The 17,462-nt window shown below is 44.1% G+C and overlaps 1 protein-coding gene and 1 non-coding gene across 33 annotated transcripts in view; one reads left to right on the forward strand and one right to left on the reverse strand.

Moving 5' to 3' along the window:
- The window catches only part of CLASP1 (cytoplasmic linker associated protein 1), a 272,813-nt gene that overhangs the window by 75,261 nt on the left and 180,090 nt on the right, over positions 1 to 17,462 (forward strand). For all 32 annotated transcript variants that reach the window (XM_019837951.3, XM_019837954.3, XM_019837945.3 and 29 more), the window contains exon 3: positions 16,745 to 16,823. In XM_019837951.3, the coding sequence (XP_019693510.1) occupies positions 16,745 to 16,823 (79 nt within the window). The remainder of the gene's footprint in view (positions 1 to 16,744; positions 16,824 to 17,462) is intronic.
- On the reverse strand, positions 16,068 to 16,193 carry LOC111562171. Its single transcript, XR_002745215.1, has one exon. It is a non-coding gene; the product is annotated as a U4atac minor spliceosomal RNA (small nuclear RNA).

Raw genomic sequence — 17,462 nt, forward strand, 5'->3', positions numbered from 1 at the left:
TGTTGTTGTTGTTGGAATTGTAAATCTGATTTTTTTTCCCGTTAGACTTTCTTCCTGGTTCTGATTGATACAGTGAAAAGGCATAGATTTTTCTATATATGCATGAGATTTGGCCAGCTTACTCTCTTACTGCTTCTAATTTTCAAGTGTTTGCCTTGGATTTTCTTAGTTGACAATTATTATTTGCAAGTAATGGTAATAATGCCTTTTCTTTTTTAGTTCTCTTTTATCTCTTTATTCTTTCTCTTTTCTTACTGTACTGCTAAGGCTTGTCAGAATGCGAATCAGAATATTTCTGTGTTCCCACCCTGTTTGACTATGGTAATGCCCTGGTGTTTCCAGTCTGCTGGACGGCTGTTGGTTTCTAGTAGGATACTTCTGATCTTTTGTGGCATGTCCTTACTGGGGAACTCATCCATATATACGGTTCTTAGACTGGTATCTGCATCTCAGATGCAGCAGGGTTTGGCTAGCAGACATCTGCCTACAGGATATTTCTATTTTGAGATCCCATAAAGCCCCAAAGCTTAACATGCTAGGGCCATGGTTACTGTGTGTGTGGCTCACTGTGCCAGGTAATTTAAATAGATTGCTTCAGTAATTCTCCCAGTCACCCGCAGAAGGGCATATTAGGTATCCCATTTGGCAGATACATACGTGGACTTCGAGATGTTCACTTTCTTGGGGTCCTGTAGCTAGTAAGAGTGGTGGTTGGTGGTGTCACGTTCTGAATCCATTTTGTCTGCCTCCAAAGACTATTCTCCATCTGCTGCTTGGACCTTTCTCCTCCCCGCGTCCTCAAGTACTGGGTTTCTGAAGATTGAGCATTCTGCTGGTTTGTCTTACACTGTGTGGTTTACACCTCTCACCAGATGTGGTCCACACCTTGCCTGCCTTCATCACAGTGACCTTAAGTAAGGCTTTCTCCTTGAGTTCAGACAAAGGATGACTCTGTATATTCTGCAGTAGTTTTGCTGATTGCTGCAGTTCAGTGGATTGATTTTTCATAAAATGTTCTTAAAGTACCCAAGCCACGTTGAAAGCTTTGGTTTGCAAGATCATTCTCGTGAACTATCTGAACAAAGTGAGCCAGAATTTCGCTAGCTCTGAAATTCGCTCTAATTTGGAGTCTGAGGGACTTGGGATTATAATGTTTCCCCTTGTTGGCAGTGAGTTGCTTCCTAGGAAGTGGGACCCTGGGGGATTTCTTTTTGTTGTGGTGATGTTCTCTCCTTTCCACTTGGGCTCAGTACAACTTCACAGCTAATGCTGTTTCACCTGTCAGTGGGCTTCCTGGTGGGGCTGGGGCAGGCCATCGAGCCAAGTTAGAGCCCCTGTTAAATTGATTTTTAATTCTGTTCTTTACTTTTTAAATTTGTTATTTTTTTATTAGAGAGAGAGAGAGAGAGAGAGAGAGAACATGAGCAGGGAAGAGAGAGAGTAGCCCAAGCAGGCTCCACGTTCAGTGCAGAACCTGACACAGAGCTTGATCCCACGACCCTGGGATCATGACCTTAGCCGAAATCAATAGTCAGACGCTCAACTGACTGAGCCACCCAGGTGCCCCTAATTCTGTTCTTTGAAAGTATTGTATTTTCCATGTTATTTTAGAATTTTACATTAAATCCGCCTAACAGTATTTTATTATTGATACATATGAGGTATTCTAATAAGGATGTTCAATCAAGAAAGTAGAGGGGCCGCTGCTCTAAGGCATCGGCTAAGATGGGCACCAACAGAATTTATTACCTGCACTGAGAACCGGGACAGCGTCCGTTCCGGCACCCGCTCTTGAGGGCTGGGGGAAGGCCCAGCATCCACAGTGAGCACCACTTCAGAAGGGGGTGAACAAAGAACAGAATTCAGACCGCGGGGTTTGCAGGGCCTTGGGGACCACTAGTTTTAGTTTCATAGACAGGGCCCAGAGAGAATTGACACGGTCACTTGGTGGCACAACTAGAATGCAGGTTCGTGACCCAGTGCAGGGCTTCTTATGTGGGATCAACACTTTCCTGATGCTTCAGTTGTACTAGTTTCTACTTAATTATGTTTTAGCCTCACTTTTTAGCATCAAGAAGTATAAAAGGAGCAAGTTATGTCAAATTATTTGTTCTTTTTAAAAAAAATTTTTCTTTTAACGTTTATTCACTTTTGAGAGAGAGAGAGAGAGAGAGAGAGCGAGCGAGCACGAGCGAGGGAGGGGCAGAGAGTGAGGGAAACAGAATCTGAAGCAGGCCCCAGGCTCTGAGCTGTCAGCACAGAGCCCGACACGGGGCTGGAACCCACAAACTGTGGATTCATGGCCTGAGTCGAAGTCAGACGCTTAACCAACTGAGCCACCCAGGCACCCCAGTTTGTTCTTTTTTTTTTTTTTTTAAGTTTATTTATTTGGAGAGACAGAGCTGGAGAGGGGCAGAGTGAGAGAGGGAGAGAGAGAATCCCAGGCAGGCTCCGTGCTGTCAGTACAGAGCCCGATGCAGGGCTTGAGCTCATGAACTGTGAGATAGTGACCTGAGCTGAAACCAAGGGTCAGATGCTTAACTGACCAAGCCACCCAGGTGCCCCAGTTTGTTTATTTTCAATGTAATTTTGAATTTATTTATTTTTTAGTTTTTAATGTTTATTATTTATTGAGAGAGAGAGACAGCACAAGCAGGGGAGGGTTAGAGAGAGGGAGACACAGAATCCAAAGCAGCTCCAGGCTCCGAGCTGTCAGCACAGAGCCTGATGCGGGACTCGAACTCATGAACTGTGAGATCATGACCTGGGCTGAAGTTGAATGCTTAACTGACTGAGCCACCCAGGCACCCCTGTAATTTTGAAGTTAGAGGAAAGGCACTTTTCCAGGTGAGCATTAAGGCATATCAAATGGGATTCATGTATTTATTTAACAAATGAGGTTCTAGAACACAGCAATGAATAATTAGATAAAAATGCCTTTCTTCACAGAACTTGTGTTCTACTTGGGGGAAAGAAGCCGCGAGCAAGTTAACTGAGTGAGTGAATTTTCTAGAATGCTGGAAAGTGATAAACACTTTGGAGAGAAATGAAGCCGAGTGGGTGGAGGGGCGCACGTCAGACAGCATGCCCACATACGCCCACGGTATTGAGCAGGGTGGTCGCAGCTGGCCTGGCCGAGACGATGACTGTTTGCAAAGACAGGAATCATGTGCGGGGACTGGCAAGATGAATATCCTGGGGAAGAGCATTCCAGAGACAGAGCCTCAGGGGTGAGGAGGGAATGTTTGAGGAATAGCCAGGAGGCCACTTGAAAGTGAGAGGGGCGGCAGTGAGCTCAGAGAGGGAATGGGTCAGGCTCTGAGGGCTTGTAGGGCATTGTGAAGACCAGCTCTTACTCAGCGTGGGGAGCCATTGGAGGCTTTGGGACAGAGGAGTGACATTACAGGAGTCACATTTTAAAAGGCCTTCTGATTGTGTGGTGGGAATGGACGGAATGAGGACAAGTGTGGAAGCAAGAGTACAAGTAGGGGACAGTGAGAGTGTCTTCACGCCGGTGATTGTATCTGGGACTGTTAATCCGAATGCCCAGTGCAAACGTGACCTAAATAACAGTTTACACTATTATTACTGTCTCATCCAGCCACTTCCCATCCACCCCCAGGCCCTCAAATTTGCTGGCAGTATGGTTGATGCTGATGACATGGGGATGGGGGAAGATCTGGAGCCTGCCTTACAGAAGCTTAGAGTCTAGACTCTAGGTGCTAGGCAAATAGATGATCCGGAAATGAGTGTGACAGCTAGAAGAACTGGGTGTGGTGGGCATGCTGGAAACACAGCTTTCTGTCTACGCCCAGGGAATATAAACGGGCAGGCACTGGAGTTCATGCAAGGGGAGAAGATCAGGCAGAAGAGGAAAGGGAAAATATACGTAAGGAAGAACACAGCACATTCGGGAAAACCACAGGTGGACGGTGGGCCACAAGCGGAACTGTTGAGGTGTGTGCACGCCCTGAGCTCTTCAGAGAGTTCTCTGGGGAGCCGGGAGGACTCCTGGTCCGCACAAGCTCCGGCCCGACCCCTGGCCTTGCTCTCCTTCTACACCCGGCACTCTTTCCGGATAGATGAATAACCAGTACCTGCCTTTGGCAGATGCCGTCAATTCTTCGGGATCCAGTCGCTGGAAAGATCAGAGTTTTGTTCAGCCTAATAACTGATTTTTTTTTTAACAGCATTACTGAGATATAATTTACATACCATACAATTTACCTGTTAGTGTATAATTCAGTTATTTTTAGTAAACTCACCAAGTTGTGCATTTGGCCGTCACTCTGAAAAAGACCCCTTATGCCCGTTTGCAGTCGGGCCCCTTCCAGCCCCCAGCTGTAGGCAATCATTTACTTCCCGTCCCTGTAGATCTGCCTTTTCTGGACATTTCGTATAAGTAGATTCATACAATATGTCGTGTTTTGTGTTTGACTTTGGTTTCTTGCATCATGTTTTCAAGGTTCATCTGTATTGTAGCATGTATTTGTACTTTGTTCAACAACTCTTTATTGTTGAATGGTATTTAATTTTATGGATATACCACATTTTGTTGATCTGTTCACCAGTTGATGGCTGTTTGGATTCTGACCACTTTTTGGCTGTTAGGAATAATGTCCACTTTTTACCAGAAGGGCAGCCAGTGGGCAGATGGTTCTCTGTGATAAGCACACAAGAGTAACCAACTTTGTCATTACAGTCTTGGTGTTCTTGGTTTGCCCCTTTTGTAAGGCTGATTGGTTAATGGATATTATTTGAGCCACTTAATAGCTGAGTGACTCTGCCCAGTTGCCTGCTTCCTTATCTGTAAAGTAGGGGTATTTATAGATGTGGTACTTGGCGCAAGGTGTCGTTGTAAGGATTAAGTAATATTATAAAGAGGAGGATATATACAAGGTAGCAGTTGATTGGCCCTGTGCCTCTCCCCCTCCCCCACCCCGCTACCTCTGGGGAAGTGGGTGGGAATGAGAAAGGGCATAAGGAACTGGCCTGCTTTGGGTGTTTAGTGCTCATTTTGGAGAGTTGCACGTTCAGGTCTTGGCCTGGGTGGACTTGGAGGCTGGAAGGCCTCCTAGACTGGGCCAGCTGGGGAGACCCACGGGAGAGTCGGGGGCAGGGGCCACAGCTGTAAGCCTTGCTGGCTCGCTGGGGCTGCGTGGCCCCGGAGGGAAACTGGGGTCTTGGTTTCGTCCCGCAGACAACCGTGAATGTTCTGGTGCCTGTCTCCCATTGATGAGTTGTATCTGGAAGAGAGAAGTGGCAGATTTAGGGATCTTTGGCTGGATTTGAGCCACAATGTGTTTTCTTTGGGCTCCTCAGGCCCTTAAGATTCATTCAGTAAGTTGCGAGTGTTTAACATCTGGAGATGTGGTGTGCGCACGTGCGCTCTCTCTCTCTCACAAAATAAATAAATAAATGTTTAAAAAAAGCTTTAAAAAAACTGTGAAAGGGGGCCGCCTGGGTGGCTTAGTCGGTTGAGCGTCTGACTCTTGATTCAGCCCAGGTCATGATCTCGTGGGGCTCTGGGTCGGCCTCTAAGCCTCCTTGGGATTCTCTCTCTCCCTCTCTCTTGGCCCTTTCCCCTTGCTCTCTCTCTCTCTCTTTCTCAAGATAAATAAATAAACATAAAAAAAAAAAAAGCTTTTGGATCTGGAGATCTGACCACAGGGACCTTCTTACATGGTGTCAAGTGAGCAGAGCTTAAGAGGTGGTCCCTTGCCCCTCTACACGCTGGCCTGGGTTTTTACCTCTTGTGTTTGCAACCACTGGTGTAGAGCTGTGCTGGCCAACAGCATAGCCGTGAGCCTCCTGTGGCTTATTTAAAATTAAATAACTTCATGTTTGTTTGTTTGTTTAATTTTTTTTAAATGTTTTTATTTAGTTTTGAGACAGAGAGAGACAGAGCACGAGCAGGGGAGGGGCAGAGAGAGAGGGAGACACAGAATCCGAAGCAGGCTCCAGGCTCTGAGCTGTCAACACAGAGCCCGACGCGGGGTTCGAACTCACAGACCGTGAGATCATGACCCGAGCCAAAGTCGGACGCTTAACCAACTGAGCCACCCAGGCGCCCCGAGTAACTTCATGTTCTAAGTAAAATTTAAAGTTCTGTTTCTCATTCACACTCCTATTTCAGTTGCTCTCTAGGCACGTGTGGCTAGCGGCTGCTGATCGATCGCACAGACACAGAACGTTTCTGTGACCCCTGAAAGTTGTAGATCTGTAGCGGTTACCAACTGCCTCTGTCTGTATTCAGACCTTGCCTCCTAGCCTCATCTGACCTATTGCGGCCCATGTGTAGAACCAAGTGGTTGGGTGATGTGATGGCTCGAAGTTCCTTTCTAACAGTAAAATCCTTGTATATGGGCAACAACAGGTAACACGCCGAGAAATTGGTTAGTCCCATTAATCTCTGGATTATTGATGTTTTAACAGACTTCCATCCTTTAACAGACCGGAAGCCCTTCCAGAGGAATACCCAGTGACATTATCCTTGGGATGAGTGTCGCAGGGACTCCCTCGGTGACTACTTTGAAGGACAGACAGTTTGGGTGAATAATTCTCCCATTCTATATGTCCGTACACAAAAGTCACTGACTTTATCGCACTCTTTTCGTATTTGTGTTGTGCTGTTATTCTTGGGATTAAAAGTGAGTACAGCGTAGAGTGCTAATGAACTTCTTCCTTACTTAATAAGGTTGCAACGTGGAGTCTTTTAAAATAACCAACAAATTTGTAGAAGTCAGCAGGCTGTAGCCCCACAGGGCACCAAGTGCATTATGTTAAAAATAGAGCTCATCTAGTATACAGTGTGTGTTCTCTTTGACCCAGCAGTTTGTCCTTTTCAGAATTTGTCCTAAGGAGATAGCCGTACATGTGTGGAATTGGGCACCCATCACAGTATTGTTTGAAGTAATGAAAAATTCTAACCAACCCTGAGTGCCAGCATCGGTTTGGAAGATTGGATCGGTAGTTATGGTACTTGGATACAATAGGGTATCAGATAGCCACTGAAAATGAGGGTATAGATCCTTGTCTGTTCATTTGGGAAGACTTCGTGGCATATTGAGTGAAACCGCCCCCCCCCCCCCCCCCCCCCAGTTTATGTAAAATTCACATGCAGATATGCTCCTGCAGAGATGTCCTGTAGGGACAGCCATCAAAGTGTTAATAAGGTTATTATCGAGTGATGGGATTTAGGGCAACCTTATTTTCTTCTTCAGACTTCTGGTCCTCTTTCCCCCTAGTAATCTAGGCGTGTTTCATTTTTGTTTGTTTGTTGGCTTGTTTCATTTTTTATTTTTTAACATGGTGCTCTCATCACTTACTGAGTACCTACTGTATTCCAGGCATTTTCTTAAGACTCTTCACCCTCAGGTGTATTCTTTAAGGTATTATTGTCGTGATCTTACTGATAAAGCATGTGAAGCCTGGAGACGGAGCCATCCAGCTGGCCAGTAGGGTTGGTAGAGCAGGTATTGAGTCCCAGATCTGTGTGACAAAGCCCTGCACTTTGTCCTGTTGTGGGCGCTGTCAGGGCAGCAGAGAAGTTTGAGCGAAGGCTCACCCGAGAGAGGTTTTCTGGTATAACTGGCAGAGAAGTACTGTGTCTTGCTTGAGGTCATACATAAGCTAGCTCGAGAGAGATGAGAAAGACGATAAACATGGGGTTCTGGATACTGGAAGTTTGTTCACAAATCTGAAGATGGTCTTGATGAAGTCAGGAGGCTTGGGTTTGTTTCCAGTTCAGTCACTGCTCAAACTTCGTGACTTTGGGTAAATCTTTTGGCAAACTCTTTGGTCTTTATTTTCCTCATTTGCAAATTCAGGATAGTATAGTCTGCATCTCAGGTTACTGTGAGATTATTCAGATTTACCCCAAAGTGCCTTAAAAACAATAAAGTACAACACGAGTGCAAAATATTATATTTACTGAAGCCAGTCCAGTCTTCTGAGGCTTAAGGAATGTAGTGGTCTTCCTACCTAGCTTGTTCCTTACGGACTTTTTTGGAGAAAAGAATTTAGTATTTCATACAGATGTCACGCTCTAGGACGAAAACTGTGGTGGTTTCTGTTTTGGTGCTTTTTTTACTGGTGGTTTGGAAAGTAAGGGAGGCAGAGACTAGTCACAGACTTACAGGTCAAGGGGTCCAAGGAGCACTGTCACTTTTTCAGTTTTTAAACTTAAAAAAAATTACAAACTATCTGTAGAAAGTGCATGGAACACAAAGACACAGTTTTATAAGTTGTGATAAAACTAATAGTTGTTAACTGCCACTCTGGAACAGATATAGAACATTGCCAGCGTTCCCCAAAGTAACCACTCTCCTGACTTTTATGGTAATCGCTTTTCTTTTTTCTTTTCTTTTCTTTTCTTTTCTTTTCTTTTCTTTTCTTTTCTTTTCTTTTCTTTTCTTTTCTTTTCTTTTTTCTTTTCTTTTTTTCTTTTCTTTTCTTTTCTCTTTTCTTTTCTGTCTTATCACCTAAATATGCACTTTAAAATTATAGTTTATGTTTGCTTGTTTTTGAACTTCATACAAAAGTTTCATTACTTAGTGTCTGGCCTTTTCACTCGTTATTACGAGATTTATCTATACCATTGAGCATAGTTGTGATTCATTCATTTTTATTCTTGGGTATGAAAACCACAACCCATACATTCTACAGTAGATGGACAGACACATGGGTTTATAGATTTAGGCTATTATAAATAGTGTTGCTTTGATGAATTTTGTATATTTCACCTGTTATATATGTGCAGGTATGTCTATTGGGCATATTCCTAGTGGTGGAATTGCTGCAAATTTTGTAGATAATAGCAGGGTGTTTTCTTTTCTTTTTAAATGTTTATTTATTTTGAGAGAGAGAGAGAGAGAATGTGTGTGTGTGTGGGGGGGGGGGGGCAGAGAGAGGGAGAGAGAGAAGCCCAAGCAGGCTCTGCACTCAAAGCAGAGTCCGACACAGAGCTTGATGACACAGAGCTTGATGCCATGATTGTGAGATCATGACCTGAGCCAAAATCAAGAATCGGAAGCTTAACTGACTGAGCCACCCAGGTGCCCCCAAAGATGTTTTCTGAAGTGTTGTTTGTACCAATTTACATTCCAACCAGCACGTATGAGAGTTTGCATGTTCTTGTCACACTTGGTATTGTCAGTCTTTAATTTTAGCCATTCTGGGGAGTACGTATCAGTGTCTCTTTATATTTTTACTTTCCATTTCTCTGATGATTAATGGAGGCTTAACAACTTTTTATATACTTCTGACCATTGCTGTCTTTTATGAAGTGTCTGTTCAGCTATTTTGCCCATTTTTGTTCTGGGTTGCCTATTGATTGGTTTGTAGAAGATCTCTATATATGTACTGTATATTCTGGAATCAGGCCTGTGGTTGCTTATTTGTTTTATAAATACCTTCTTTCAGTGTGACTTGCCTTTTACTTTCTTACAGTGTTTGATATGCCAAAGTTCTTAATTTTAGTTTGATCCAGTTCATCAGTCTTTTCCTTTAGGGTTTGTGTTTATTGTGCCCTGCTATTTTCTTATGTCAATTTCTAAAAGCTTTATGGTTTTGCCTTTCCACACTTACATCTGTTACTGGGAATTCATTTTTATGTATGGTGTGAGGTAAGAGTCAGTTTCTTTCCTATTCCATATATTCAGTTGACTCGGGCATTTATTTAAAAGAACAGCCCTGTTCTCACTGGTCTGTAGTACCCACTTTCTCATAAGTTAAGTGCCCATATATGTGTGAGTCTGTTTCTTTATTCTGTCCTTTTAATACAGTTGTCTCTCCTTGACCTGATAGCACATTGCCTTAATCATTACCATTTTGTAATAAATCTTGATATTCAGCGGAAGCAAGTTTTATCACCTCTTGTCTCACCATTTACATTTCCGCATAGGTTTTGGAATCAATTTGTGAACTTAAAAAAATACACAGTTGGAATTTTGAGTGAAATTTTACTGAATGTAGATCAATTGAGGAAAAATGAGAATTTCACTGTACTGAATATTCCAACCTATAGTTTATCTTTCCATTTATTTTAGTGCTCTTTAATTTTTTTTAATTGTTCCATAGCTTTTTGGGTAGATATTTATCTTGGCTAGCTTTATTCCTAGGTGTTTATTTTTATGCAATTAAATATGGAAACTTAAAAAAAATTCCTTTTTGGCTTGTTAGTACGGAAATGTAGTTGATTCTTTTATATATTGACTTTGGATTATTCAGTCTTGCTTAGCTAACTTTTTAATTTTATAATATACCTGTAGATCTTCTAGATCTTCTATTTATATAGTTTCCATTAATAATGGCAGTTTTGCTTCTTTATGAGTTTTATACCTCCAGTTTTTTTTTTTTTTTCCCCTCAGTATTTCATCATGAGTATGCTTGATTTGACACTTGGATCAAGATTTGGCTCTATCCACCTTTGGCTGTTTTGAATAATGCTGTTAGGAACATAGCTTTCACTCCTTTTGAGTATATACCCAGAAGTAGAGTTGCTGGATCATATGGTAATTTTGTGTTTAATTATTTGAGGACCCACTGTATCATTTTCCATTGTTTTATATTCCTACCAGCAGTGTATCAAGAGTTCTAATGTCCTCATGTCCTCACCAGCACTTGTTATTTTCTTTCTTTATTTTCGTTTTCATTTAAAAAGGATGTTTATTATTTTGAGAGAGAGAGAGCGGGGGAGGGCAGAGAGAGAGAAGGGAAGAGGGGAGAGAGAATCCTAAGCAGGCTCTGCACTGCCAGCACAGAGCCTGATGCAGGGCTCAAACTCAGAAACTGTGAGATCATCACCAGAGCCGAAATCCAACCAACTGAGCCACCCAGGTGCCCCCTTTTGCTTGTTTTCTGTTTTTTTTTTAAGCAGGCTTTACTCCCAGTGCAGAGCCCAGTGTGGGGCTTGAACTCAAAACCTTGAGTTCATGAGCTGACGTGAGATGCTGGATGCCTAACGGATTGAGCCACCCAGGCACCCCTCTTCCTCCCTTCCTCCTTTCCTCCCTTCTGTTATAATAGTGATCCAAATGGGTCATAGCTATTGCTTTTTACCTGCTGTTGCTGACTGTCCTTTTTGAACTCTATTTGAACTTATGTTCGTTCTTTTCTGTCTATTCTTTGTCTCTTACCTATTTTTTTTGAACATTTCATCCTTTTGTCTTTTCATTGTGGATTTTTTTTCTGCAGACTTAGTGTCCAGTGTGCTTTTATTTTTTTTTTTTAATTTTTTTTTTCAACGTTTATTTTATTTTTGGGACAGAGAGAGACAGAGCACGAACGGGGGAGGGGCAGAGAGAGAGGGAGACACAGAATCGGAAGCAGGCTCCAGGCTCTGAGCCATCAGCCCAGAGCCCGACGCGGGGCTCGAACTCACGGACCGCGAGATCGTGACCTGGCTGAAGTCGGACGCCTAACCGACTGCGCCACCCAGGCGCCCCCCAGTGTGCTTTTAAACCCATCCATTGAATACTGAATTTTGGATATTGTATTATTTGGTGCTTTTGAAAATTGATGTCACTTTTTAAAGTTCGTAATTTCTCTCCCCCAAATTTTAATCGTGTTTTATCTTCTTACATATAGTAAGAATTACTATTATTATTATTATTATTATTATTATTACTATCATCATTATTATTATAAGTAAGCTTTATATCCAACATGGGGCTTGAACTCATGACTCTGAGATCAAGAATCACATGCTCTACTGACTGAGCCAGCCAGGTGCCCCAGAATTATTATTTTAATATCTAATTATTTTCATGTGCATAGTTCAGTGTGTCTGTGTTTCTGTCAGTTTTCATTTCTAGGTATCATGTGTGCCTGGTTATCTTTGGTTGTATTTTGGACATTGTATTTGCAAATTGTTTAAAGAAGTAAAATGAGGGGGTGCCTCAGTGGCTCAATTGGTTAAGCGTTTGACTCTTGATCTTGCCTCACATCGTGATCTCACAGTTCATGAGTTCGAGCCCTGAGTCAGGCTCTGTGCTGATAGTGTGGAGCGTGCTTGGGATTCTCTGTCTTCCTTTCTCTGGGCCCCTCCCCAGCTTACATTTTCTCTCCTTAAAATAAATAAACATTTAAAAAAGAAGTAAATTGAAGACTAGATTGGATGATGTTCTCTCCATCCAGAAGTGCTTTGTGTTTTCATCTGCATAGGGCTTTAGGGCACCACTAAGCCAAGATCATTTCCATCTGATGTCAAGGATTGCTATTTTGGGGGGCCACCCAGATTCTTAGAAGCTAATCTGTGGTTGTTTAGGCTGTTTTACTTTCAGTTCACTCTTCTGAGGTCTAGCCATTTGGATTTCTAACTCAAGTTGTAGGGGGCTATGCAAGCCACCAACCTTTGGGGGCTCTGGAATCCAGTCTGTTCTCCGGACCCAAATGGATATTGAGAGTGATTCTCAGTGTTTTGGTTGCCCCTTCCCAGTGTCTAAATGGCCCGAGGGCAGAAGTGGGGCATTTGCTGCAGGCTCCTCCCTCTGGATTTTACTTTATTTATGTTTCATGACCTGGTAACTACTCTTTGCCTTCTTAGTTCTTTGATGTTTCCAACCAGATGTTCTTTTATAATTTAGCTAGCAATTTTAGTTGTTTTCAGCATGAGGGTGAGTCTGAGTTACTTTGCAATTATTACCTACTTTTAAAAGCATTTTTTTTTAATGTTTATTTATTTTTGAGACAGAGGGAGACAGAACATGAGTTGGGGAGGGGCATAGAGAGAGGGAGACACAGAATCTGAAACAGGCTCCGGGCTCTGAGCTGTCAGCACAGAGCCTGATGCGGGGCTTGAACCCACGAACTGTGAGATCATGACCCAAGCCGAAGTCGGACGCTTAACCGACTGAGCCACCCAGGTGCCCCTAAAAGCATGTTTTTAAAGTTGTAGGATAAAGGAATTGTGTTGGACCTTGAGAACTCCTCTGTTCTCATCTGTTCAATGAATTCATTACTAAGTTAGTCAGGTAGCTTGTGTTTTGTTTTTGCTTTTGGTAAAGTAGGGGTTGATTGACCACCCACCATGTACCCACTACTGTGCCATATATGTGTGTGTGTGTGTGTGTGTGTGTGTGTGTGTGTGTGTGTGTAATGGAAAGTTTGAAAAAATAACAAGGCATACTATTCCTTACATGTAAGGAGTTTAGTTGTGAAAACAAGCATAAACTCAGAAAATTGAATAGAATATTAAAGGAGGTGCTCAAAGGTAATGCCGAATCACTGGCTTAGTGAACACCAAGGCATTAAGTCCTGGGTGTGAGCCCGACCTCCTCCTTGCCTCTGCCCTCTCTCTCCCAGGCTGCCTTCCTCATGCTGGTCACTGTGCCCCCTGTTCCAGCCCCCTGTCACCTCTTCTTTGCCATTACAGCTATTCAGGGGTTGTCCCATCGTCTTCAAGACATGTCTGAAGCCCTTGAGGAGCTGCCTCCCCTGCGACTTCTCGGCCCTGTCGTGTGCTTAAGCTGTCCCCATCGTGGCAGCCGTCTGTCTGCATGCACGCTTCCCTCGGCCTGCTTCCTTTGGTGCAAGGCTGGTTTTTCAAAACTTAGCTTCACACCGCGTGACTTTTTCTGGGAAGCCTTCTTTGCTGTCTGAGTCCCTTGCTGTCGGGAATCACAAATCTCTGCTGGACCACTGGTCAGTGTCTGTTGCCCATGGTAATGGCAGTCTCGGTGAGCTGGCTATAACAGCCAGCGTGTGTGCGTGGTCTAGCCCTGACCATGCACCAAGCACTATTTCAAGCACTTGACGTACACAAAGCGACCTATGAGGGAGCTGTTACTGTTGTCCCCATTTTACAGGTAGGAAAAAACTGAGGTACAGAGAGGCTTCGCGGCTAATAATTGTGGTCTTCCAGGCAGTGGCTTGATGCACGTATCCCCTTCTTCAGTAGGGAAATGGAAACATAGGAGCAAGGCCTGAGCTGCGAAGATAAATGTTTGTGGGTGACGATTCCCTTTCTTGCCCACTGGGGCTGTGACTCAGGGTGAACTAGACAACTATATATGAACCCCCCCCTCCCCCACCCTACCCCGCTTCCTTCCCAAGTTTTGTTGTTGATTCTGTTCTGTGTTCTCCTGTCCTATTTCCCTGGGTCTTAGCTGCCAAGCCAGGCTTCTTGGGGGAGTCTCTGGACTTCCCAGTCCATCTGGGCTAGACTTTTTGAAATTTACTCTAGGGTTTAGCTAGGCGTGATCTGGTCCAACCTACCAAGTAAACCTCCATCTTGGAAAGGATTGAAGTCTGTGCTCCCTCCAATTCTGCAGGTAGCTTAACTGATAAGTGCTGTGATATCTGACAGAATTTTGAATCCTTTGAATAAGGATTATTATACCTTAGTGTTGAATGAGTGATGAAGGGATGTGGTGAGAACTCGAAGGCGGCAACATTTAGTATTTCTGTAATGAATAATGCTCCCACCTCCAACAAGTTATGCAACCATACTCATGCTTAGGATTCATCAGGGAAAAGCCAATTCCATTTAATTAATGGGCTGCTCTTTTTAAAATACAAGCATTAATGTTTGGCACAGTTTTGGATTTACAGGAAAATTGCAGGATGGTACAGAGATTTCCAGTGTACCCCCCACTCAGACTCTCCGTTAATACTAACATTAGTACGGTATTGTTGTTACGATTAATAAAGCAATATTGATGCATTCTTATTAACTCAAGTCCACAGTTTATTCAGAGTTCCTCACTCCCTCTCCCCCCCCCCCCCCCGTCCTTTATCTGTTCCTGGATCCCACCCAGGGTACACACTACAGTTAGTTGTCATGTGTCCCCAGACTCCTCTAGGTTAGGACAGTTTCTTGGACTTCCATGTTTTTGATGACTTTATCAGTACTGGTCAGGCATCTTGTAAGATGTCCCCCTATGGGAATTTGATGTTTTCCTCATGATTAAATGGGCTTATGGATTTTGAGGATGTAAAGTGTCATTTTAATCACACCATCACAAGCATAGATATGTCAACATGACTTGTGACTGTTGTTATTGACCCTGATCATCTGGTTGAGGTGATGTTTGTCAGGTTTCTCCACTGTAAAGTTATTCCCCCCTGCTTTCATACTGTACTCTTTGGAAGGAAGTCAGAGTGTAATACCTAATCCTCTTTAGCCCCTCGAGTAAAGCCACCATTTTAAAATGTATTATACCATGACGTATTTAAAAAAGAAAAAAAAAAAACCTGTTCTTTGTAAAAGAATTTTAGAATTACTTCCTTTAATATCTCCAAGGTGCCAGCCCCTTTCATAGGGCATGTAGTAGACATGTTTGTGTCCTGATTAATGGGCAGTTTGAAGCAGTGAATTCCAAGCTGAAGAGAAAAGCCTGCAGTCTTTGCTTTTTCAAGCTCCTGCGGGCAGGGGCAGACAGATGAGAATTCGGAATCATAATTATATTGCCTGATGTTAGGATTATTATCTTTGCCTCAGTCTTACGTGGTCTGTAAGATACTGGACTTCGTTTTTTTTTTTTTTTTTAAGAGAGAGGCAAATCATAAGATAGACTTTTTTTAATGTTTATTTTTGAGAGAGAACGTGTGAGTGGAGGAGGGGCAGACACACACACACACACACACACACACACACACACACACACAAAATCCAAGGCAGGCTCCAGCCTATCAACACGGAGTCCGACATGGTGCTTGAATTCAAACTGCAAGATCATGGCCTGAAGTCGGGCACTTAGCCGACTGAACCCCCTTGGTGACCCTGGTTTGTTTTTAAAGCTCTTGCAACAAGGCAACACTGTTTCCTACTGAGCAGGGAGGCTTATTTCTGATCGTGTATTGAAGCATAGAAGCGGATTTCGTGAATTAAGCTTCCGTTTTGGGGGAGCATTTATGGTCTACACCGATAACTCTGCAAAGTGAGCTTTGGTGCACTTGAGTTGAATTAGCGGTGAATGCTGTTAAGAAAGTGTAAAGAAGCTATGGGAACGAAAGTGGCAGGGAGCGAGCGCCGCTTGCAGGTTGAGAGAAGCGTTACAATTAGCAGCGTGTGTTCGATTGGGCTTTTATTTGAACTCGTAAGTCGTGGAAAAGAGGTTTTTCGTTTTTCCAAAAATTGCACCAAGGTAAAGCAGAGCTTTAGTTGATGCGGGTGTGTTGTGCAGGCGTTAGCAGTACTGCCCTCACTATACGTTCATTGGACAGTAGCGCAACCCCAAGAAAAGGATGGTTAAGCGAGAGCTGTGCGTGCGCTGCTAGTAGGAAGCGCCAATACCGGGTTGGGTTGGGGTGACTAATTCTCAACTGGCCTTGCAGCCTGGTAGCTAGTGTCCCTTTATACTGAACACAGCTTCCGAAGGAAACCACCAACTCCTTGTTTCCTGAGGCTTCTGAAGGTCGCGACGTGGCGGCTTAGTTTTACCCAGAAGGCCACGCGCCAGATGCGGGTAATTTGCATACGTATTCCTCGTCGGGGCGGGGCTGTGGGGGGCGGGGCAGCGGCGCCGGTTTACACGCTGGTCCGCTCGCGTTCTGCATACGGACCCGCCGTGGCTTTTTATTTCCTTTCAAGTGACCGGTTGTTTTCTATTTAAGCTGTGAACAGCTCTTTGCGTACCAGAGCAGCCCTCTTGATAACCAGTTTATTCTGCCGTCGACATGCACTCTCCGGGCTCACGGACGGCGTTTGAGCCAGGAATGGGGGGGCATCGCGGCAACTGGTGGGCGCGAGCTCAGGCCCCGAGGCCGGCAGCTAACGGGTTCCCGCTGTTTTCCATTGCAGGTGGTTCTTCTCGGCATGGACATCCTGTCTGCGCTGGTCACCCGGCTGCAGGATCGGTTCAAGGCGCAGATTGGCACAGGTGAGCTGTGGGTAGGTGTGGAGCGGGCCCCCACATTCTCCACCGTCCAGCCCCCAGCCTTCCCTCCGTCTCCCCAGCGCCTCCACTTAGCTATATCCAACCCTTAGAGCTGGAGCCCCCCACCTCTCGCTGTCCTAGCCAACCCCCCTCCCAGCCAACCAACCCTTGTCTCTCCTTCAGTCTCCCCCTGCTGGCGCGGCACCACTGCTCCCTCTCCCCTCCTGACCTCACCCCACAACCGCTGGCCTCACCGCACCTGCTGGCATGTTCACTGTTTCTGGTTTTACCATATCTTTTCACCGGCTTCTTTCTGTGTTCGTGTTTTCATACACAGTGTCACTGCCTGTTCTTTCTTCTACAGATTAGCCGTCACATTTTAGTGCCAACCAAATCATATTTGCCCCTTTTGAGGTGCATTGTGTTTTCTCACTTGGAGAAGGCCTGCAAATCTAATACGGTTATATTCTTTCCAGGTCATTATCGTTGGTGTTAGTGTGTTCCCTTTGATCGTAAATGTTACAAGTGCATGTTAAATGACCACTTTTTATTTTGGAGGGAAAACAGTATGTCAGAAAAATGAAATAAAAAATAAGCACAGGTTTCGTTTTAGAGATGACACAGTCATTTCTCAATTCCTGA

Source organism: Felis catus, chromosome C1 (genome assembly GCF_018350175.1).
Source record: "Felis catus isolate Fca126 chromosome C1, F.catus_Fca126_mat1.0, whole genome shotgun sequence".
NCBI lineage: Eukaryota > Metazoa > Chordata > Mammalia > Carnivora > Felidae > Felis > Felis catus.